Raw genomic sequence first — 24,743 nt, forward strand, 5'->3', positions numbered from 1 at the left:
AGTTTTAGTTATAAGAGGCCTGAATTTATTTGGCAACCAACATAGGGGCCAGACTTGGGGTATTTTCAAAATATGGGTATCTAGCGGAACCCAGGCTTTGTGTTGCTGTTCAGTGTGCCACTGTATAATTCTTTGTAGCACAATTGCTTGATAGTAGCGAAGAATATGTGGACCCCCCCGTCGCCTAGATCTGAAAATAGCTTGCCGTGCTACCCTTGGTTCCCCCCCCCCCCCCCCAATAAATCCACTCAAGGTAGATTGAATTTGCGCAAAAAAACTAGGGGGAAGCCGAATAGGAACAGTTTGCAAAAAATATGAAATGCGAGGTAGGACTGTCATCTTGACCACTTGATTCCTACCCCTCCAAGAGAAGGGTTTATGTTGCCATATTTGGCAGTCTTTCAAAAAGTTTTGGACAAGTGGGGTAAATTTGGCCCTGAAGAGCGAAGAGATTTGTGGAGTTATGTTTACCCCTAAGTATTTGATTTGGTCTTCAATTAGCTGGTATGGGCAAATTCGAGCTAGTTCATGGAACGTGCGGGGGTTCATGTTAATATTCAAGACATTATATTTTTGGTTATTAATAGTTCTCCCAAGTGCTTAAATTCATTCATAACAGCCAGGAGAGATCTTTCAGGGTCTGTAATAGTCAATAGCACGTTGTTAGCATATAAACTCACATTATAATCATTAGGACCTATAGGTAGTCCCTTAATATCATTAAGCCAGATATGAGCCGCCAGAGGCTCTATCGCCATCGTGGAGAGAGGGGACACCCCTGGCGGCTACCATTGTGTATTGGAAGAGAGACTGACAGTATGCCATTTACTTTTATCTTGGTGCTAGGATTATGATATAAGCTAAGAATTCTATTAATCATCTTCAAATCCTTTTAGCGTGGATAATGGGTAGACCCAATTAAGCCTATCAAAGGGTTTCTCCGCGTCGGTTGAGATCAGGACCGTCTCCAATTTAACAGTGGTGACATGATCAATCAAGTGTAAAGTTCTGATTGTGTTGTCTCTGGCCTCCCGACGCGGAACAAAGCCTGCTTGGTCTACGTGGACCAACTGGGGTAAATACTTGCTAATTCTGTTAGTGATTATTTTGGCAAAAATCTTCACATCCGTATTAATTAGGGAAATGGGCCGATAATTGCCGGGTTCTAAGGGTGATTTGCCTAATTTATGTATTACAGTAATATGTGCAGATAACATGTCTTGCGAAAAGGCCCCGTTCTCATCAATTGAGTTATAGAGTTTGTGAAGGTGTGGAGTGAGTATATGCTTAAAAGTCTTGTAGTATATATTAGAGAAGCCGTCGGGCCCTGGACTCTTTTGTGATGGTAGGGAATCTATGGCTTGCATAATTTCTAATGAGGACATAGGGTCTTCCAAGAGGTAAGCTTCTTCCCCTGTAAGAATTGGCAAGTCTGCTTCCTTGATGTAATGATCCATTTCGGTGATTTTTTTTCAGGTGAGTCGATTGGTGGCAGGTTATATTGGTTACTGTAATAATGATGGAACACAGAGGCAATTGTCTTACTATCCTGTACTTCTATCTGGTCCTTAGAGTGAATTTTATGAATAAAGGTATTAAGGGTTCTCTGTTTAAGGGCGCTCACCAGCAATCTACCTGCCCTATTCCCTTCTGAAAAGTAAGTTGTTTTTTGTTTGTTTTCTTTTTCAACAGGAAAGCCTGTCTGTGTGCTTCCTTCTGGAGGAATGATTTGAAGCTAGATCTAGCATCAGTCAGGTCCTGGTGTATAGTAGAGTCAAGGGGATTCTGGAAATGTGCCCTTTATAATTCGCTTAACTTTTGGTTCAGTTCAGTATAATCTCGCCTTTTATGTCTGAGAAATAGTGCTTTTTGCTTAAGGAAGGAACCCCTAAACACCACCTTATGGGCGTCCAACACCACACTCGGGGGGAGCGTTGATTGCAAAATATTCAGTTAGCTCCCGAGATATTTTAGCCTGTAAGTCAGGGTCTCTAAATAATGTCTCATCCAATCTTCAACAATACTGTGAGAGAAGGGCCGTGGGCCAGGTTATATCTAATACGATCATAGAATGGTCTGACCAGGGGGTTGGCGAGATCATAGTGGAGTTTTCCCAGTTGTAAGCTAAGCTGATCTAAGAGAATGTAGTCAATCCTAGAGAATGTCCTATTCGGACGGGAATAAAAGTAGTACTCCCTTGCGCGAGAGTGTTGCATTCGCCACACATCAACCAAAGATTGTTTTTTTTTTATTTTTAAGTTGATGGCTTGCAGAGCCGACATGTGAATCACACTACGCCCAAGAGAGCAGTCCATAAGGGGTGAAAGTGCTATGTTGAAGTCCCCTGCACAGATAACTACTCCCCCCCCCCCTAGACATTGTTGTGAGTGTGTCTAGTGTTTTCCTAAAGAATCAAGACTGGCATCTATTTGGAGCATATATATTGGCAAGAGTAATGTGTTGGTTATAAAGGAGGCCTGTAAGAATAAGGAATCAACCCTCCTCATCCTGATGTTTAGCCAGTAATCGAAACGGTACCCTCCTATTGAAAAGAATACAACCCCGTTTCTCTTATGGGTATTATGCGAAAAGTACCCCAGGGAGTAAGTGCCAGAGGAGCAAGCGGGTGCGGCCTCCCTGCAAAAATGTTTTTACTGCATGAAAACTGTTGCCCCCCATCTGCGGAACCAATTCAGAGCAATGGATATTTTAGTGGGCGAGTTAAGGCCCTTTACATTTTGAGAGACTATTGTCACATTAAGCAGAGCCATGGGAGGTACTTACGCCATTTATATCTAGCTGATTACTTTCTATGTATAATGTGAGCGCCCCCCGAATGCAATATCTTCTAGCATAGTGTGTGCCAAGGTACTTACAGTTTAAGTTGATGACCCGAAGCAATAGGAGACAAGTGAAGAGCACTGGGATTGAAGGGAGAAAAGGGAAGGAATGGGGTACAAAAAATTAAAACACAAAATGTGAAATAATGAACAGTAAATATCATAATCTATAACAATACTAGCTAGCTACCTAACAGGGGAGTTACAAAAAAGAAAATAACTCCTTAAATAAGAACTGAGGGTCAGGGCTGACCTATAAAATGTTATTTATAACATTCGTACATACTAGAGAGCATGGCTGAGAGCCAATTGGGTGGCAGTTAATCCACCGTGTGATATTAACCTAGCACCTTGCAAAATAAAGGAAGAATACAGGCTAAGCCTGTACACAATATATCATACAAACTTCGTATTTGAACATTATAATGACTATCCTTATAAACCAACAGTAATGAGTCAAACTTTTCGTTAGAGCGGGGGGAGCTATTCACTAGAAAAAAAACACGCACATAAGACTTTGCTTTGGCATGTCCTCTTGATCAACTTGAGGCCTGAAATCGGCACTAATCATAAGAGTGGCATCCCACTTCTGTCCAGTCAATATTGGATTAACCAGGTGTAAGTCGACCTAGAGAGCACTAGTGGGAAACAAAAACATAACATCTGCACCAACACAAATACTTAGCGAGAGCTCAGGGAGGTGGCTTCATGGAAGATGGTTGTCCTGAAGAGTCTGCGGGTGCCCTTGATCTTTTCCTATTGACCCTGGTCCACTCCGGCCTCTGAGACTTTGGACCAGGCCCATGTTGGTCATTCTGGTCTTGGCCTGAGTCAGTCAGTTTAGGAGGAGTAGGTAAAGCGATGTTTAATTGCTTGCAAAACGGCTCCAAGTCCTCCAGTGATCTGTAGGTCGTCGTTTGTGATCCCCTGATCACTCGGGCAAAAGGGAAAACCCCACCGGTAAGGTATTTTCAGGGTTTGTAGATGTTGGGTTAGAAATCTAACCTCTTGCAGCTTTGCTAGCGTGAGAGGGCTGACATCTGCAAAGATCTGAAGCTGGGCGTCTTCAAATACAATATGCTGTTTCTTCCTTGCAGCATTGAAAATTAGGTCTTTGTCTTTGTACAGTTGGAATTACAAAACTATGTACATTGGAGGGTCAGAGTTTCTCGGTGGAGGACGAAGTGCCCTATGGGCTTGGTCTAGAGGTATAAGATTTTCTTCTGCCATATCTGTAAGGAAACGAAACAGTCTTTAAGGATAATCAACCAAATGTTGTGCTTGGATAGTCTCGGACACCCCTGAGCCTAAGGTTCTGCCTCCGTCCCCTATTATCGAGGTCCTCGACATGGACTTGTAGGTTTTCAATAGTAACATGTTGTTGGTACGCCTGTCTCGAGACCAATTCAAATTCATTGTGAACGTGATCTGAGCCCTCCTCCAAGAACTCCACTCTATCCCCCCAGGTCGTTGATATCCTTCCTAACCTCTTTAAAGCCGTCTTTAATTAGCTGAGTGACCTGCGTTTAGTAAGGTGGCGAAGTCTTCCTTAGTGGGAAGGGAATTGTAGATCCGCCCTTGTAAGGGGTCTAGCTTGTTCTGTTGATGCAAACGAGTGGACAGACTCATCCGAGTCACTAGCATTATCTGGTGTGTCCGCTGATAATGAAGGTGTAGCCTCAAGAGGTTTAAAAAAGTATTTCATCCCGTTGTGATTCCTTGGGTTCCTAGGGCCCTTAGACCCTGCAATACCTTTGCAGTTTTTCTTGCCGACATGATGCCTGTGAAAGTCATCCAAGAGGGGAACTGCGTATATCATAAGTCTCTTAGCAGGCTTTATACAAGAGTACCCCTGTAGCTTATGTGCTAGCTTCACATTTCTTATACAGCTTAATAAAGTGGTTCAAAAGGTGTATCCCTCTCGAGCCGGGCCAAACTATAAATGTAGATAAAAGATTAGTTGCTCACAAGTGGTGCACTGTAAATAGGTATGCCTGTCAGAGCAGTTAGTTGTATAAATTTTATATGATTATAGTCCTGAGAGTATGGCTGCCTACGGATTTGACCCCCTTAACAACTATCACAGCCGTATAGCATACACAGTGGCCCCTTTAAGTGTATAGAAGGGTGTTCAAACATTCCAAGCAGGTGACATGTGGAGACTGCTTAGGAGAGGTTCACCACACGGTTGCAATTTAATCAGACCTGCTACAAACTAGGCCCTAATGACGTATCAGGTGCTATATCCGTTCTTAAAAGTAGCTTAGATGCGGTACATATTTCTGGGGTGCAAGTCACCTTTTAAACATATGGCCATGTGCATTGGGTGTTGTGTGTTATATTCCACGCCTCATTTACCTCCCAGCTCCGGATCCAACATGCAGAGGCCGTGGTGGTGCAGTTAACAGCTGGCTCCAGCGTGCTACGTTCCGGTGTGAGTCACCTCCAAAATACCTGATCCACGAGTACACAGGCAAGCAATGGCTCATTTCCAGCTTTGGCAGCTATATTTCTCTACAAAGCTCTCCTTTTTATACCAGGTCAGCCTGATTCAACACAGAGCTCACACTAATGCGTCCGCCATGTCGGGCTGCAAGCTCCGCCCCCTCAAATTTACTTTTTTTTTTTTTTTTAAAGCCTAGTTGCTGACTTTTGCATCTTTCTTTATGCCAACTCTTTGTAAATCTTTGTCAGTGTGTGCTTTTAAGGAAATTTAACCCTGTAAAGCCCCGACCAATCAAATAATCAGAAAATTAATTTTTTTCTTTGTGAACTCTTTATTGCACCTTTAGACATAATTGAAAAAAACATTATATATTTTAAAAAAAAATATGATGAACGTTAGTATCATATTTGATACACTATGCTTTAATGGGGGTTTTTTCATCCCAGAGTGGGTGTGTTTTTTTTTTTTGTGTTTTTAGAACATTTGAAATAAATTAGTTCTCCCCCCCTCCCCCAACAGGAACCTTTTAACATCTTACATATTATCACAGTTTTATTATTTATTTTGGATAGGAATTTTTTGAAAACGTGTCGACTGTCAATTTTGATTACGTATTTGGACTCTAATGCGTGCAATGCATCGATAATCCACCAGAGGGCAAACGCATGCATCAGATACTATGCAACCGTTTTTTCAGGAGAACATTAATCATATGATTACAGCTGAGGTCTAAAAACCTAATGTATCAAATATGATACAAATGGTGTTTGAATCTGAGTGTCTGGCAAGACGAGGTGTAAACATAGATAACTTTGTATATCGCCCTACTTTAAATAATGGTGAAAGTTGTGAAAATGTAACTGAAAGGGTTTTTCAGCCTGTGGGGTTGTCAAAGACATGCAGAGTTCTTAGCAGCACAATATAATAAATAACTTTGAATCCATTAAATTGCTTTTAAAATAAAGCAGGCAACTTTCCTGCTATTGTTTTTATAATGTTGCACACCTGAGACCTGTTTGTGATTTACAGGACTTTTACAGTTACCAACTGCAGTCTGTACAATTCTTTTTATGTATGTATGTATTTATTTTTGGTGAGCACTGGATTCAGAGTCTTTTGGACTATATATAGCCCAAACCAGTATATAAGTGCAAGCATGAAAAGGTGGAGACAATTTAAAAAAAAAATTGAATGCAGAAAAAAAAATATTGTAGCCTCTGGATATTACAATCATATTTTAAAGTATTTAACTTGTTTACCTTTCATTTTGCAGATCTCAGCGTCTTAAGTTCAGACTAAACCTCTATGAGCTGAAAGAGGGTCGTCAAATTAAACCAAAAACCTTCATGAGCATGGTGTCTAATCTTCTTTATGAGAGGAGGTAAGAGATCCTAAGTTACTAACACATTTTTACCTTAGGAAAAAGAATGTGAGAATAATTTTAGTTTGGGTATAATATCATTTAAAGGATTTGTTTTTCATAACCTGAATTCCTCATTTTAAAGTTAGAGAACTGCAGTTGTCTTCTACTAGTTAGTGGAAAGGATACCACAGGACAAATCAGCTATTTCAGATGCCAATCTAAAGGCAAAGCAGCTATTTGTAAACAATTTAATACACTCCAGCAGGTAAAATGGATCATTGGGGTCAAAAATAAAGGGGAGCCAAAACTAGGGTTTAGCTTGCGGCAAATGCTGCAGAAAAACCTTTTTATTGTTTTTATTATTAACCCGTACATGCTGTGGGGCAAGTGTTTAAACACTTGCTTCAAAAATAAATCACGCAATGGTCAATGCGTTCACGTGATTTCAAGACCTGGATCGGATCATGGGGGATAGCCTATGATGCTAGGCACGCCCCCAGTCAGATTTCCCATTACCTAAAATGAGTAGGGATGGTGTAGGATGCCTAAAAACGTAGGACATCCTCTGCCACCCTATGGCGTTAATGCCCAGTCCTGTTAGGATGGCATGGAATGTCCTAACTGTGTCTAGGGGATAAGGTAATTAGTTTACTTCAGTTTCGTTAGCTGCCAAATGTGGAAGAAGGCGACTGCTGATGGCATTTAGCTATGGTATGTGCAAATCCAGCCGAATGCACATGCCTATTTCTTTTTTTTTTTTTTTTTTTTTTTCTTCTTTAGGCTTTATTCCACATTTAAACATAATAATGTTTAACAAAAATAGTAAAACTGCACCAAATGTAATGGATAAGATTTGATACATTTGACCCTTAAGTATTCTTTCCTCATGTTTAAATTAAAGTCCATAATAGTCAACAAAAAAGACCCCATCAAATTCCATGGGATCCTTCGCCATCCTCAAAATAATTTTCCTTAACAATAGTACAAGCTAGAAATACAAAGTGTGTATAAAGCCTAAAAATAACACTTATGGATATAAACTTAAGCTACTATTTATAACATCTTCAGCAACATATAATTTTGATTAATATTCTTCATATTCTCTCTCTCTAGGCTCATTTGAGTTTCATTAATATCATTCATATAACCTATTTTATATTTTCTTTAAATTCATTTCGTTATAGTACCACAAATATACTCCTTATGTTTTTATTTGTAAAAGATTTTTTATATTATAATATAGATCCAGCTGATCCATCAATTGATAATGTACTTTTCCATCTATATTGAATATTGTATTTGCGATTGCCATTCTATTATTGTTGGAGCTGTTTTCTGTTTTCATAATCTTGGTATTATCTGCTTTGCACGATTCAAAAATATGTACAATGCTCTGTCATATTTAAGTGATAATTTTAATACAGGCTTGTATAATAAAATTATTGTAGGTTCTAATGGGAGTTGTATCGGTAATAATTTCTCAGTAATTATTAAAGACCAGTAATTAACTATTATTGGACATGACCACCATATATGTATCAACGTGCCTCTTCCTCTACATTCTCTCCAACATTGTCCTGAGGAATTAGGAAATATTGCTTTAATCCTATTAGGTGTTAAATACCACCTCATCAGTAGTTTATACTTCGTCTCTTGTATGCTAGCTGATATTGAAGTTTTTGCATGAGGTTGAAAAATTATATTCCATTCTTTCGTTGTAGGTGGTATTACAAGTTCTTGTGACCACGCTTTGGTATATGATGGTAGCTCTAAGGTTGTGGCTGTAGTTATTATTTTATATATCAATGATAATGCACCCTTTATTAATTGATTTCCTGAACAAATTACTTCAAAAGGGGACCTTTGTCTAATTAGATCTTGTTTCTTTGGATGAGTGGTTAAAAACGATTTGAGCTGAAGATACCTAAGCCAAGGGCTAAACATCTTCACCCCATTATTATTTAATTCTGATTGTGACTTAAATATATTATCATTCATAAGTGTATACAATGGTAACAAATCATCCAAAGTTTGTATATTAATTTCTCCTATATATTTACTAAATGGTAAAGAGTCATCTAATATAATAGGTGTAAGTGGGGATGGAATTGTTGTGATTGGTTTTTCAGATTTGAGAATAATATTCCATGTTCATAACAGTTCTTGTAAGATAGGGTATTCTTGCATTATTTTCGGCCATGTTCTTATTGGTAGCCAACATTTACCTCCTAATTGTTTACTTTGTGTTAAATTATGCTCCAATTGTACCCATTCTTTCTGTTCTATATTCTTACACCAATCAATAATCCTTTGTAAAATTTATGCCCTCCTATATTTCAGTAAACATGGTACCCCTAACCCTCCCTTATCCTTAGGGAGATACAAGGTTACTTTCGATACTCTCGGAATAGTTCCGTGCCATATATATTTATTTAATAGGGATTGAAATTTAGTAACATAGGAAATTGGTAAAGGAATTGGTAATGTCTGAAATAAATATAACAATCTCGGCAGAATGGTAATTTTTACGGCTTGAATTCTCCCAAGCCAGGATAGGTATCTATTTTTCCACCTATTTATCTCAATTTGAGTTTCTTTAAACAATTTATCATAATTTAATTTAACTAGTTCATTTTGATTAGTTGCTATTGTAATCCCCAAATATTTTATCGTATTTTAAGTTGTTTTTAAGTTGATTTTGTCTAAATTAATTGTATCTAATCCACAACTCAACCGTTCTGATTTATAGAGAAATTGGAGTATTTACTATAATGTTTAAGTGTATTTAAAACTGCGGGGATGGATTGAGCCGGTTCAGAAAGTTTAAATAAAACATCGTCTGCATACAATGAAATTTTAAAACTAATCTCGCCTATATTTAATACCATGTATTTCTTCATTTTGCCTTACTTTGAATGCCATAACTTCAATTGCTAACACAAATAGTATGGGTGATAAAGGGCACCCTTGTCGTGTCCCATTGTTTATTTTAAATGGAACTGATAACGAATTATTGAATTTAACGGTCGCGTAAGGGGCATTATATAAAGAAAAAATTTGTTCAACAAATAGTTTACTGAAGCCAAATTGATGGAGAGTAAGGCGCAAGAATTGCCAATTCAGCCGGTCAAATGCTTTTTCAGCATCCATCGCTAAGAGGACAGACAGGATACCCTTATTCTTTATAAATTCTAAAATCTGTAAAATTTTATTAGTATTATCACGTGCCTCTCTCCCTGGAACAAAGCCCACCTGGTTTAAGTGAACAAGATAGGGTAAAAAATTATTTATTCTAGTAGCCAAGATTTTACCATGTATTTTTATATCCAAATTTAGTAGAGAGGATAGGTCTATAATCACTAGGAGACTCCATTAACTTCCCTGGTTTTCGGTATAACAGCGATTCTTGCTTCTAACATATTTGATGGAAAAGGTTTACCTAAGTCTATTTGTTGGAAAACCGTTAATAAATGTGGAGTAATTTATGTTCTGGAAGATTTTATAATATTTTGCAGTTAAACCACCAGGGCTTTCCCCACTTTAAAATTTTTGATAGTATCTCTATTATTTCCTTAGTTGTTATCGGTAGGTCTAGCGTATTTTTCATATCTGTTGTAAGATATGGTAGATCTGCTTTTTGAATATATTCCTTACTCTTTCATTTATAAAATCTTCTATAGAAACGCACGTGCCTATTTCTAATAGTATATAATTAAATCTGTACATTTTTATACAGCTGAAAAAAATAAGCAGAGAAGTTATTCTAAAAATGAAAACTTTATATAAAAAAAAAAACCTGATTTAAGTCGAGTCTTACTCACTAGTGTGTAAATCATGATTTATATCACACCCACCCTGGAACAATTAGTAAAACAATTTAACTTTCAAGTTAAATTATCATTGCATCCTTTTTAAATATATTATTTTAAAAGTATTTGTGTTCTGTACTGTTTTGTGCAGCTGCCCTTTAATACACAGTCTATCTAGTTATATATCTTAACTGGAATCATACTTTTTGTTGACCATACTTAAGTACACTTTAAAGGGACAGTCAACACCAAAATTGTAGTTTTAAAAGATAGATAATGCCTTTACTATCCATTCCCCAGCTTTGCACAACCAACACAGTTATATTAATATATATTATAACCTTTAAACCTCTAAATTTCTGCCTGTTTCTAAGCCACTACAGACAGCCTCTTATCACATGATTTTTTTTATTTGCTTTTCACAACAGGATACTACTAGCTCATGTGAGCCATATAGATAACATTGTGCACAACACAGCATTAATTGGCTTAAATGCAAGTCAATAGAAAATAAATAAATAGCCATGGGATCAGGGGGCTGTCAGAAGAGGCTTAGATACAAGGTAATCACAGAGGTTAAAAGTATATTAATATAACCATGTTGGCTGTGCAAAACTGGGGAATGGGTAATAAAGGGATTATCTATCTTTTTAAACAATAACAATTTTGGTGTTGACTGTCCCTTTAAGTGTATTATTAGGCACTCTTTCCAAGAGCTGTTTAATGAATTGTTTGAACTACAAAGCAAAAATGTTTAGCTCTGCTGTATGTTTCTTTCTGTATTCACTGCATTTCTGAAAGTAAAGTTGAAAAGCACTTAAATAACTAGACGTGTTTGTGAATGTCGTTATCTGAATGCAGTAGATGGCACTTTCAGAAGAAGAAATCCTATTAAATAAATTATATATATATATATATATTATAGACACTGGCCGGTGGTGGAGACAGACCCCACATTGCCTTTCCGAAATATGCCTGCGCCCAGATTGATCAATCGCAGAGCTAGGCATCTCAGGGACTATCTTGTGAAGTCCGATCCTGTCAACCATTACCACTAGGAGACGTGGTTAAAATCATCTAAAATGGGATGTTTTCCCTGTGGCAACTGTACCACCTGTAATAGCATGTCTAAAGGAAATTCCTTTCAGCACCCACACATGAACAGGAGATATAAGATTAATCATCGGTTAAGTTGCACGAGTAACCATGTTATCTATATGCTGGTATGTCCATGTTCCAGTGTGTATGTGGGGAAGACGATCACTCCCTTTCGTGACAGGATGGTGAACCATAGGCATGCCATCCGTGAAGCCTTAAAATCAGGCGAGTCTGACCAACCAGTGGCACGCCATTGTGTTGCATATAAACACTCTGTCTCAAGCATCAGGTCTGTGTTGATTGACCACGTACCGCCAATGCAGAGAGGGGGAGACAGGGCCAGGAGACTCCTGCAATTGGAGAGCAGGTGGATTCATAGATTGGACACACTGGCCCCAAAGGGTCTGAACACGTCACTTGACTTCAGTCCATTTTATTAAATCTACCTGACTTTGGTGGATCAATGGCCTAACCTGATTGAACTTAAAAAGATCATCTACTTCCTATTGTGATGCTCACTGTATGGAAAGTTTCTTATAATATTCCACGGAGGCATGATGTAATTATGGTGTTCCTCTTTTTGTGATAACAAGTAATTGGCTTCTACTCCTTGCTTTAATCTGTATTGTATATATTTTTTACACCATTAGATGTATACATTTATTAATATCTAAGTGGGTTGTGCTTTGCTAATTTTTATGTTGTATTTAGATTCTGTATTTGTCAGTATCCACTCCCAGCAACTCCGAGGATATTCTCAGTATGTATCACTTTGATCATATTTGTGATCTAACAATTGAGCATAATAATAAGTCTATGGTTGTGGCTGTTGGAATTGGATAATTGATATTCTATATATTTGCCATTTTTACCTATGCCGCCTACAGCTATTTCTGGATTACAATTTTAGTCTTGGATAGTGACTACTCCTAACGCCCCTTGTTGCACTTATTATTATATATTAGTGTACCTGGATATGACCCTATAGTTGGTTTAATTATGTCCTCAATGTGGGTGTTGTGCCTGTACACTCAATCGTCTATACAAATTGTCACTATCTATATATGCTGCTCAATGCGTTCTTTCTGTACATCTGGCGTAGCCACTGTTTGCTGTTTATAGCTTGTTGCCCTTGACTACGTATCCATCCTATGTGGTGACTAGTTACGCGCAGTCGCGCTGTGGTTGATACTCGCTCTGACGCTTTTGGCTTGTTGACGTTACTATGGCAACGCTGTGCCATGCGTCATCACGCTAGGTGTGCTTACGTGACGTCATTGCCGCAATGGGGAAGACGGAAGTGGCTGTGTGGCGGTAATTTGAAATTCCAGATGATCTTTAAAAGGGGTATGTTTTTAATGTGTGTTAGATGATTTGAAGTGTGTGTTGTACATTTTTGAACATGTGTTGACATTTGACAAAGGCACAATGCCGTGCCGAAACGTTATGTTTTCTTTTTAAAACGACTTAATAAATTTGGATGTTTTATTAAGACCAATGAGTGCCTGCATTTTTGGAACGTCTGGGGGGGGGGGGGGGGGAGGAAATTATATATATATATATATATATATATATATATATATATATATATTTTTTATTATCACCCACCTACAAGCTTTAAACAATGACGTCTAATTTTCTTTCTTTATTAGTGTAGGGATATAAAACACCATTGTAATTCAAAGTCTTCTGTGTAACCTTGCAATACATTAACATACCAAGCAAATGTGAAAGCTATATAAATGGATTGACGCCTTGTTTGCTGTAATTGTTTTTAAATGACTAAACTTCCCCCGCCACTTTGGAGGAGCCAATCCGGACTTGTTACTGATGTATACAAGGCTAGCAATTGTCATTTTGTTTACAAAACTTTTATTGGGTTGCAGTATTATATCACCTGTATTGAGGCATATTATAGATAGATATATAGTAGGGTTGTAAAGTTTGCAGTATGCACTTCTTTTGAGAAGTGGAATACCAACTTCTTTCAAAGTTAAATTACAGGACAAGCGGACACAATAAGTATATTACAAAGGTTACATTCTACACACTTAAAGGGACTGTCAACACCAGATTTTTTTGTTGTTGTTTTAAAAGATAATCCCTTAAAGTGCCACTAAACCCAAATCTTTCTTTCATGATTCAGATAGAGAAAAGAAATTTAAACAACATTACAATTTACTTCTATTATTTATTTTGCTTCATTTTTTAGATATCCTTAGTTGAAGAAAAAGCAATGCACATGCTGAGCCAATCACATGAGGCTTCTATGTGCAGCAACCAATCAGCAGCTACTGAGCATATCTAGATATGCTTTTCAGCAAATAATATCAAGAGAATAAAACAAATTAGATAATATAAGTAAATTAGAAAGATGTTTAAAATTGCATTCTCTTTCTAAATCATGAAAGAAAAAATGTGGGTGTCATGTCCCTTTAATTACCCAGTTTTGCATAACTAACAGTTATGATACATATTTTACCTCTGTAATTACCTTGTATCTAAACCTCTGCAGACTGCCCCCTTATTTCAGTTATTTTGACAGACTTGCATTTTAGCCAATCAGTGCTCATTCCTTGGTAAATTCACATGCATGAGCTCAATGTTATCTATATGAAACACATGAACTAACGCCCTCTAGTGGTGAAAAACTGTCAATGCATTTAGATTAGAGGCGGCCTTCAAGGTCTAAGAAATTAGCATATGAACCTCCTAGGTTTAGCTTTCAACTAAGAAAGTCAAGAGAACAAAGCAAAATTGGTGATAAAAGTAAAATGGGAAGTTGTTTAAAATTACATGCCCTATCTGAATCATGAAAGTTTATTTTGGAATTGTCTGTCCCTTTTAAATATTTGATATTAAGATTCCAAAGTTTGCAATGTCACTTTACGTTTCTAGTAGTTAAAAAGAATCTTACACAGAAACAAAAATAATAGGTTGGTGTTAGTTCCGTACTACTGTAAGCAAAGAAAATAGCCCTTTCAATAAATCAACTTAAAATAACTTTTATATTTTAGCAGTTCCTCTCCCAATTGGAGAAGGTAGAAATCTCCTAAAGTCAGAGCCACCATTTAAACACTAAATAATTGCTTGAATGATGTTTTCAGAGCAAAGATTAGCCTGAGAATAATTTGCACATGTATTTTAAAAAATTATATTAGTGGTTTAAACTTTATAAAGGGACACTGAACCCAAATTTTTTTCTTTCATGATTCAGATAGAGCATGCACATTTAAGCAATTTTCTAATTTACTCCCATTATCAATTTTTCTTTGTTCTCCTGCTTTCTTTATTTGAAAAAGAAGGCATCTAAGCTATTTTTTTGGTTCAGAACCATGGAAAGCACTTGTTTATTGGTGGGTGAATTTATCCACCAATCAGCAAGAACACAGTGTGTTCACCAAAAATGGGCCGGCATCTAAACTTACATTCTTGCATTTCAAATAAAGATACCAAGAGAAGAAAGAAAAATTGGTAATAGGAGTAAATTAGAAAGTTGCTTAAAATTGCATGCTCTATCTGAATCGCAAAAGAAAAAATTTGGGTTCAGTGTCCCTTTAAATATTAAAAAATAAGGATAAAGTTAATATTCATAAAGCAGTGGTCGCCGCCATATTGTAACTTAGGTGACCTTTTCTACTGAGGCCAATTAGGAATGGTTATTAATGGCTTACTAGATTGTGCAACCAATGAATGTGTAGAATACAGCAGTGTATGCACTTTAACATGAATTGGAAAGCCCACAATATTCAGAATTAAATTGCAGGAAAGGCGAACAAAATAAATAACGAAAGTATATTGCAATGTTTTACTACATGTAATATTTCTTGAAGTGTGCAATGTCCCTTTAACTAACTATAGAAATACTCTGCTCATCCCTCAATACCTTCGTTTAGACATAAAACTGACTGTTAGAGTATAGACAATATTAAAAAAACAAAAAAAACTCAATCTTATGTTCTACAAACATCAATTGGTGCTAATAGGGGCACCTGTAATATTCTAATGATGAAGTGTTTAAAATCTATAATTCCAGTCCAAGTAATGATCCATGCAGCCAATCTAAGCAGTAAAAGTTTGGGCAGCTCTACTCGGGTTTCGGCCATCCACCTTGAGAATCCTATTAAATAAATCACAGAAGGCGCCTCATAGCAGTGATGTGCAGTGACGTCAGAGGCTGGTGAGGCAGTGGCTAGGATATGCCTTCATTCTTTAGATATCCTTTGTTGAAGAAATAGCAATGCACATGGGTGAGCCAATCACATGTGGTATCTATGTGCAGCCACCAATCAGCAGCTACTGAGCATATTTAGATATGATTTTCAACAAAGGATATCAAAAGAATGAAGAAAATTAGATGTAAATTGGAAAGTTATTTAAATTTGCATATGGGTTTCATGTCCCTTTAAATGGTGTCTTGTAAAACTGGTCAACTTAGTAAACATCTGATTTTAGTCTAGAAGGATTGCAACAGAAACTCTTGCCAGATAACACAATGCTTGCTCTGATTATGAGATCTAGAAATCCATGCCCATTAAAATATGTTTAAAACATACTTTTTACTTTAATGCTGCAAATTCTGCTTCTAGATTCTTTCATTATTCAGTAAAAATAAAAATGTCTTGATCCAGTGGCGGCTGGAGAAATTTAAAGATGGTGGGGCGCTTGACCCCATCCCTTTAAATAAAGCCACACCATCAGATGGCACTACCAATTCATTAATTAAATAAATAAAAGGTAGACAGAAACACAGAAAAGCACTCGGGGGGGGGGGGGGGGAGATGGGGGGAGAGAGAGACAAAGAGGGTTAGAGACAAAGAGAGAGAGAGACACAATCACACACAGAGGGTTAGAGAGAGAGAGACTCACACAATCATACACAGAGGGTTAGAGAGAGAGAGAGAAAGAGAGACACAATTACACACAGAGGGTTAGAGAGAAAGAGACACAATCACACACAGAGGGTTAGAGAGAGAGACAGAGAGAGAGAGAGAAAGAGAGACACAATCACACAGAGGGTTAGAGAGAGAAAGACACACACAATCACACACAGAGGGTTAGAGAGAGAAAGAGAGAGACACACACACACAATCACACACAGAGGGTGAGAGAGAGAGAGAGAGAGAGAGACAATCACACACAGAGGGTTAGAGAGAAAGAGAGAGAGACACAATCACACACAGAGGGTTAGAGAGAGAGAAAGAGACACAATCATACACAGAGGGTGAGAGAGAGAGAGAGAAAGAGACACAATCATACACAGAGGGTTAGAGAGAGAGAAAAAGAGAGAGACACAATCACACACAGAGGGTTAGAGAGAGAGAGAGACACAATCACACACAGAGGATTAGAGAGAGAGAGAATCACACACAGAGGGTTAGAGAGAGAGAGACAAACACAGAGAGAGAGAGACAAACACAGAGAGAGAGAGACACACACAATCACACACAGAGGGTTAGAGAGAGACACAATCACACACAAAGGGTTAGAGAGAGAAAGAGAGAGAGAAACACACAATCACAAACAGAGGGTTAGAGAGAGAGAGACACACACAATCACACACAGAGGGTTAGAGAGAGAGAGAGAGAAAGAGAGAGAGAGACACAAACACACACAGAGGGTTAGAGAGAGACACAATCACACACAGAGGGTTAGAGAGAGAGAGAGAAAGAAAGAGAGAGACACAATCATACACAGAGGGTTAGAGAGAGAGAGAGAGAAAGAGAGAGACACAATCACACACAGAGGGTTAGAGAGAGAGAAAGAGAGAGAGAGGCACAATCACACACAGAGGGTTAGAGAGAGAGAGAGAGAAAGAGAGAGGCACAATCACACACAGAGGGTTAGAGAGAGAGAGAAAGAGAGAGACACAATCACACACAGAGGGTTAGAGAGAGAGAGAGAGAGAGAGAGAGAGAAAGAGAGATACAAACACACACAGGGTTAGAAAGAGAAAGAGACACAATCATACACAGAGGGTTAGAGAGAGAGAGAGAGAGAGACACAATTACACACAGAGGTTTAGAGAGAGAGACACAATTACACACAGAGGGTTAGAGAGAGAGAAAGAGAGAGAGAGGCACAATCACACACAGAGGGTTAGAGAGAGAGAGAGAGAAAGAGAGAGGCACAATCACACACAGAGGGTTAGAGAGAGAGAGAAAGAGAGAGACACAATCACACACAGAGGGTTAGAGAGAGAGAGAAAGAGAGATACAAACACACACAGGGTTAGAAAGAGAAAGAGACACAATCATACACAGAGGGTTAGAGAGAGAGAGAGAGAGAGACACAATTACACACAGAGGTTTAGAGAGAGACACACAATTACACACAGAGGGTTAGAGAGACACATAAGGGATGAGAGAGTCAGAGGGGGAGGAAGAGAGACAGAGAGAGAAAGAGACAATGGGGGAGAACAACACATAAGGAGAGAGATGGATAGATAGAGAGAGAGAGACACACACACACACAAGGGGGGGGGGGGGAGAGGGACCTCTGCATTTTAAGTAATAAAACAGCAGAGCTATAGAGAGTTCAGAAAATGAGACTATATTTTAGTGTGAAGTACAGAGGCAAGCTGCTAAGTTAGTGGGTGTAAAGTTTAAGTAAACAAAATACAAAAACGATCCTTTGCTGTAAAAGAGTAAAAAAACACTAAACCACATTCATTAAATTATAATTTTCACTAACAGAATCCCTTTCAGTAAAATCTTACTTTAATAAGATGTGGCTGAAACACTGCTCTCTCTGCCTCTCTTCCTGCTCTGTATAAGGATTCAGGAAGTGACAGTGGCACGTTACACTGCACTTAGAGGGGAAGAACAGAACTCTCTTTTTCACTTTAGCAAAGCTAGCAGGTTCACAGGACAGCAACAAAATATATGAAAGTTGTTTTTTTCCGTTTTTGTTTTGTTTTATATGATTTAACATCCAGCCCCAACCCTAAGTTCCACTTACTAATGCCTCTCACTGGATTGGTTCAGCCCAAATAGGACTGCCTCAAATAAACAGTTAATGGGCCATGCAATGATCTTAACCACTTTCATCCAGTAGGTGGCGCAGCATGATGTGTAATGGTGGGCAGACCTGCTTGTGCCTCTCCATTGCACAACATGTAGCTGTGAAAAAAAAATGCTGGGGAAAAAAAACAATACAATTTTATATATTTTTTTTAAAGCCAATAAAAAAATATATATTTTTGCCCATATGAGAGGTGAAGCACTGCCTCACCTGCCTCTAGTGACTGCACATCACTGCCTCATAGTGTAAAACAGCCAAATATACACCTCAAATAAATCCTGATGAAACAGTGTTTTACTGAGAAACTCGTTGCTTGATACTTCGTGTTTTTGTTAATAAACACTTTTTTTTTTTTTTTTTTTTTTTTTTTTAACATCAAAAGGGGGAACATAAATAATGAAAGTATATACAAAGCTGTTATGCATGAGACACTTTATATTACAATTGCAAAGTGTTTACTGTCCCTTTAAGGGGTCTACTGTGTTTTTATATCTATACCCCCCCATTATTATGCATTAGCCATTAGTGTTTCAGAAATTGTATTGTATGGTAAACAAAGGGTACAAAGTAAATAGAAATCTCCAAAGAGAGACAGAGAGAGTTCACAAATTGATGTTACTTTTAGTGGTGTTGAGCGCCAAATATATTAGCCAATTTGTGGTCTGTCGCTAGTAAGTTTTGTACACAGTCTGCTCTGGGGATACAGCCCATGTCAGCTGATCAAAACCCTGATTATTTTTTTTTTTTTAAATAATAATTTTTATTGAGATTTTCATAACATACAACGGTAGGTAAAATTTTGGAAACATAAATAAATACATATACAACATGTTACTTTAGAACAATATATAGGGCTACATATCCATCTTAGTTTGAATTGAAAACAATCATGGCCCTATTACACAAACAAGGGTATAGCCATTTTTAAGTGTCCAAACCAACATATCGGTATTACAAGTCATACCGTCAGAACACATCATAACAGGAGGAAAAGAAAAAACCCTAAACAAAAACCAAAACAAAAAGGAAAAACAAAACAAAAATAAAGAGCAAAAAAGAAAAAGGCATTCATTAACATCACTGTCTTGATATATATAATCATACAATTGTCTCAAGTATTTGCCGTAGAGTAAACCAAAGTTATGACATTTATATAAAGCTGAGTAAGAAGAGACTGAAGGGGAAAATGCGATAGAAGGGGATAGAGGAGGATGATATATATTGGGAGAGGGTAAGAACCAAGGGTGATAGGAAGAAAAGGACTCCTTACTGGAAACATCTATTGTGTGTGAGTCATTTATCTGTAGTACCTAAGAAAGAGTCCCAATAAAATTTGATATCATAAAATCTAGTCAGGGTTCCTCGTCTATAATAGACATATTCCTCGTGGGACAGCAAGGTAGTTGTGTTTTGTATCCAGTCATTCCTAGAGGGGATCCGAGAAGACTTCCAATTTCTAGCTATCAAATTCCTGGCGCTATTAAGTCCTATCAACAATAGGTTCCATCGAATTTTGCAAATGTTTTTTGGTTTATAATTTAGAATTGCGGTCAAAGGGGACAGTACAAAAGCGTCTCCTATTATTATTTGAAAGTCCTTCTCAATCTGTGTCCAAAGTGGTCTAAGCCTGTCACATTGCCACCATATGTGGGACATGTTACCTTTCATGTTACATCCCCTCCAACATCTGTCGTCTGCGCTAGAGTAAATATGTTTTAAACGATTAGGGGTCATGTACCATCTAGTCAGTATTTTGTGGTTCAGTTCTAGTGTCTTTGGTGAAGCTGATGACTTATGGGTATTATGGAATATGTTCTCCCAATCTTCCTCTGAAATGGAAATCTCCAGTTCTCTCTGCCAACTTAAAGTGTAAGGTGGAAGTGCCTTAGTTATGGTGTCCTCTAGTAGTTGCTTGGTTAAAGATAAAGTTCCTGACATAGGTACCTCCAATAAGCATAATTTTTCAAATCTTGTAGGGGGTCTAAGTAATTCTGACTTGTGTTTAGAATTGTGAACTAAATGGCGCAATTGCTCATGTTTTAGCCATGAAGAGTAGTTTCCACCTGCTATCTCCCCCATTTCATGTCTATGTCTCAATCTACCGTTAATGGTCAATTTAACGAACGGGATCGTATATCCCAGATCGCCTTGGGTATTTGTTTTAGGTTCTATTCCACCTAGAAATTCTGCGTTATATGATATAGGTGAAAGAGGCGATACCTCAGATGAAATGCCTATTTTAGAATCTCTTAAGGTATCCCAGCTGTCGAAAATATGTGTATATAGTAAGGAGGTTCTAGCTAACTGTGGTCTTATGTGATGTGAAACCCAGCATAGAGCCCCTAACGATGTTGCCTGTAACAGATGGGAGTCAATTGTGGGCCATGCTTTGTTTTCGATTTTACCGTGCCAATTCAAAACACGTTGGAGCGTCACAGCGTTGTAGTATCTTTCTATGTTCGGTACCCCTATACCCCCTTTACCTAGAGGTCTGTGCATGGTGGCTTTGTTTATCCGTGGTCTAACTTTTCCCCAAATAAATGCATTAATTTCTGCCTGTAGTTGTGATAAAAACGATTTATTAAGGTGTATAGGAACTGTTTGGAGTATGGATAAAATCTGTGGGAGCGTGGTCATTTTGATGGCCTGAATTCTACCCCACCAGGACAAAGGTTTGTCTTGCCAGAGCCGAAAATCATTTTTTAACCTATTTAGCAGAGGGATATAGTTGTGTTGAAAGAGCATGTTGGACTTTGGTGTTAGGTCAATACCTAAATATTTAAGCTTACAATGTTGAAGTTTATACGGGCATACGTCTTTCAACTTCTTAAATAGATCACTGGCCAAATTAATATTGAGGATTTCGGACTTCTGAGGGTTTATTAGAAAATTAGAAAGTTTACCGAACGTGACAAATTCAGCTAGTAGGTGTGGTAGGGATTTGTCCGGTGAAGTCATGGATATAAGGACATCGTCAGCATATAGTGTAAGCTTATATTCGTTTGGTCCGATTTTGAGTCCTTGGATATTGTCATTGTTTCTGATGTGTGCTGCTAGAGCCTCTATAGACAGTGTGAACAGGAGTGGAGACAAGGGGCACCCCTGTCTCGTACCGTTATGGATTTGGAAAGTATTAGAAAGAATACCGTTAACCCTAACCCTTGCTGAAGGGCTGTTGTAGACACTAAAAATTCTCTCAACCATTTTGTGGCCAAAACCAAATCTGGACAGACAGGCTTTAAGGAACCCCCAGTCTAAGCGATCAAACGCTTTTTCAGCATCTGTTGAAATAAGAACTGTGGGCTCCCCCGTCCTATTCACATGTTCAATGAGGTGTAGGGTACTGATGGTATTATCCCGTGCCTCGCGACCCGGGACAAACCCTGATTGGTCTACGTGTATTAACTTGGGGAGTACTGAATTCAGTCTGTTGGCTAACACCTTCGTGTATATTTTAAGGTCAGTGTTAAGTAGGGAGATGGGTCTATAGTTCTCCACCTTCGTGTTGTCCTTCCCTGGCTTTGGAAGAACAGATATATGTGCCTCCAAGACGTGTGTAGGCCACTTTGTGTCGTCATCTATTGCTTGGAACATGGTAGTAAGGTGTGGTGCAAGGATATGTTTAAACTGTTTATAATAGGCGTTGGAAAATCCATCTGGCCCAGGACTTTTGTGAGATGGTAGATTTTTAATCACCGCCAGCACTTCTTGCTGAGTGATGGGGTCTTCCAATTGTTTTGATAATTCTGTTGGAATTGTGGGGAGATCTATTTCGTTTAGATATGTAGTAATTGCATTAGGTGTGTCCGTCGAAGTCGGGGGAGGAAGGTTGTATAAGTTTTGGTAATACATTTTGAAAGTGTCAGCTATCTTAACAGATTCTTGAGAGTAGTTTCCATCAGTATTCTGTATCTTATGTATATAGGAGTTGGTTCGTTTTGTTCGCAACAGTCTCGCCAGGAGGGTACCTGTTCTATTTGATTCTGCATAATACATTTTTTTAAGATAAAATGCTTTGTCTTGTGCTTCTTTATATAATATGTGATTCAAGTCATTTCTGGCTGTTTGCAATTGTTTACTAATGTTGAGATCCCGAGGATTTGCTTTATGTATAGATTCAATCTTATGTAGGGTATTTATTGCGGCGTTATAAGCCGTCAAATATTGTTTACGCAAGATAGATTTATGTTTGATAAGTTCTCCCCTCATCACAGCCTTGTGTGCTTCCCAGTTGGTAGAAGGGGAGGTTAGGTGTGGAGGGTTAAGGCTAAAGAATTCTTGTAAAGCTAGTGTGGTTTTGTTCAGAATCAAAGGTTTTTTAAGAAGTGTTTCGTCTAACCTCCACACATATGGGGAGAGCGGTTTACCCATCCCTTTTAGATCTACGCTTATGGCTGCATGGTCAGACCAGCTAATGTGTTGGATGTCTGAATCCGTTACTAAGCTGTAGGAAAGTTGGTCAATGAAAATGTAATCAATGCGGGAGTATGACTTATGTGGGTAAGAGAATAAACACTTTTTTAACGTTTCACTACCTTGCACATTGCAATGCTAATGACCATTTGATACAGTCCTACTGGGTCAAACTTCAGCAAGCTGATGGATCCTATACAGATGGTTACAAACATTCCTGTGACGGGAGTTAGCCAGGTGACCCTAACTTGCACATCTGTGCTTCACCAAATGTACGTGCCCTCTGCACAATTACTGAAGCACCACACCACTCAGAGAGCTGGCAGTGCCATGTATGTATCAACTCGTCACCTACACCATGTATGCCCTGAGCAGAAGCAATTTTGCTGATACATGTGTAGAAGAAAGCTACCGTTCAAACTGAAATGCAGTCATCTGAAATCCAAATTGCTAGAATGTATGCAAAGGGTGTCCACAAATTCAGTACAAAACTGTAGCTTCATTCTTTTCTAGGATATGATAAAGGCACAGATCTAATAAACAGTATCTGTAACCTTAACCCCTTAATGACCAAGGACGTACGCCACACGTCCTCAAAAAAAAGACAGTTAATGACCGAGGACGTGTGGCGTACGTCCTTGGTCTGGAAAGCAGCTGGAAACGATCCTGCACGCTTCCAGCTGCTTTCCGGTTATTGCAGTGATGCCTCGATATCGAGGCATCCTGCAATAACCCCCCTTGGCCATCCGATGCAGAGAGAGCCACTCTGTGGCTCTCTCTGCACCGGACATCGGTGGCCGGTATCGTTGGTGGGTGGGAGCAAGTCTGGGAGGCGGGTGGTCGGCCATCGATGTGCCGAATGGAGTGGAGGGGGGGCGGGATCGGGGGCGGGATGGGCGGGAGCGCGCACGGGGGCGGCGGGCGGGCGCGTGCACGGGGCGGGAGCGAACCGCTGCACTACAGAAAAATAAACTGGGAAAAGTAAAAAAAAAAATAAGTTTTTAAAGCTGTAAATAAACAGCTAAGGGACCTGGAAGGGGTGGGGGGTTGATCTTGGGGGGGGGAAGCTACACTAGAAAAGGTCATTTAAAAAAATAAAAAGGCACATTTTTTTTACTACACTGGGTACTGGCAGACAGCTGCCAGTACCCAAGATGGCGCCCATTAAGGCAGAGGGGGAGGGTTAGAGAGCTGTTTGGTGGGGGATCAGTGAGGCTGGGAGCTAAGGGGGGGATCCTACACAGCAGCATATGTAAATATGCTAAAAAAAACACAAAAAAAGCCCAAATATAGCTTTTATTTTAGTACTGGCAGAGTTTCTGCCAGTACTTAAGATGGCGGGGACAATTGTGGGGGAGGGAAGAGAGCTGTTTGGGAGGGATCAGGGGGTCTCATGTTTCAGGTGGGAGGCTGAGCTCTACACTAAAGCTAAAATTAACCCTGCAAGCTCCCTACAGGCTACATAATTAACCCCTTCACTGCTAGCCATAATACACGTGTGAAATGCAGCGGCATTTGGCGGCCTTCTAATTACCAAAAAGCAACGCCAAAGCCATATATGTCTGCTATTTCTGAACAAAGGGGATCCCAGAGAAGCATTTACAACCATTTGTGCCATAATTACACAAGCTGTTTGTAAATAATTTCAGTGAGAAACCAAAAGTTTGTGAAAAAATTAGTAAAAAAGTGAACGATTTTTTGTATTTAATCGCATTTGGCGGTGAAATGGTGGCATGAAATATACCAAAATG

At 38.7% G+C, this 24,743-nt stretch overlaps 1 protein-coding gene across 1 annotated transcript in view; it reads left to right on the forward strand.

Moving 5' to 3' along the window:
- PSMB3 (proteasome 20S subunit beta 3) overlaps positions 1–24,743 on the forward strand; it is a 90,628-nt gene that overhangs the window by 21,732 nt on the left and 44,153 nt on the right. Inside the window, exon 3 of the mRNA XM_053697832.1 lies at positions 6,560–6,667. Within this exon, the coding sequence (XP_053553807.1) occupies positions 6,560–6,667 (108 nt within the window). The remainder of the gene's footprint in view (positions 1–6,559; positions 6,668–24,743) is intronic.

The sequence above is a fragment of the Bombina bombina genome, chromosome 1, assembly GCF_027579735.1.
Source record: "Bombina bombina isolate aBomBom1 chromosome 1, aBomBom1.pri, whole genome shotgun sequence".
NCBI classification, from domain to species: Eukaryota; Metazoa; Chordata; class Amphibia; order Anura; family Bombinatoridae; genus Bombina; species Bombina bombina.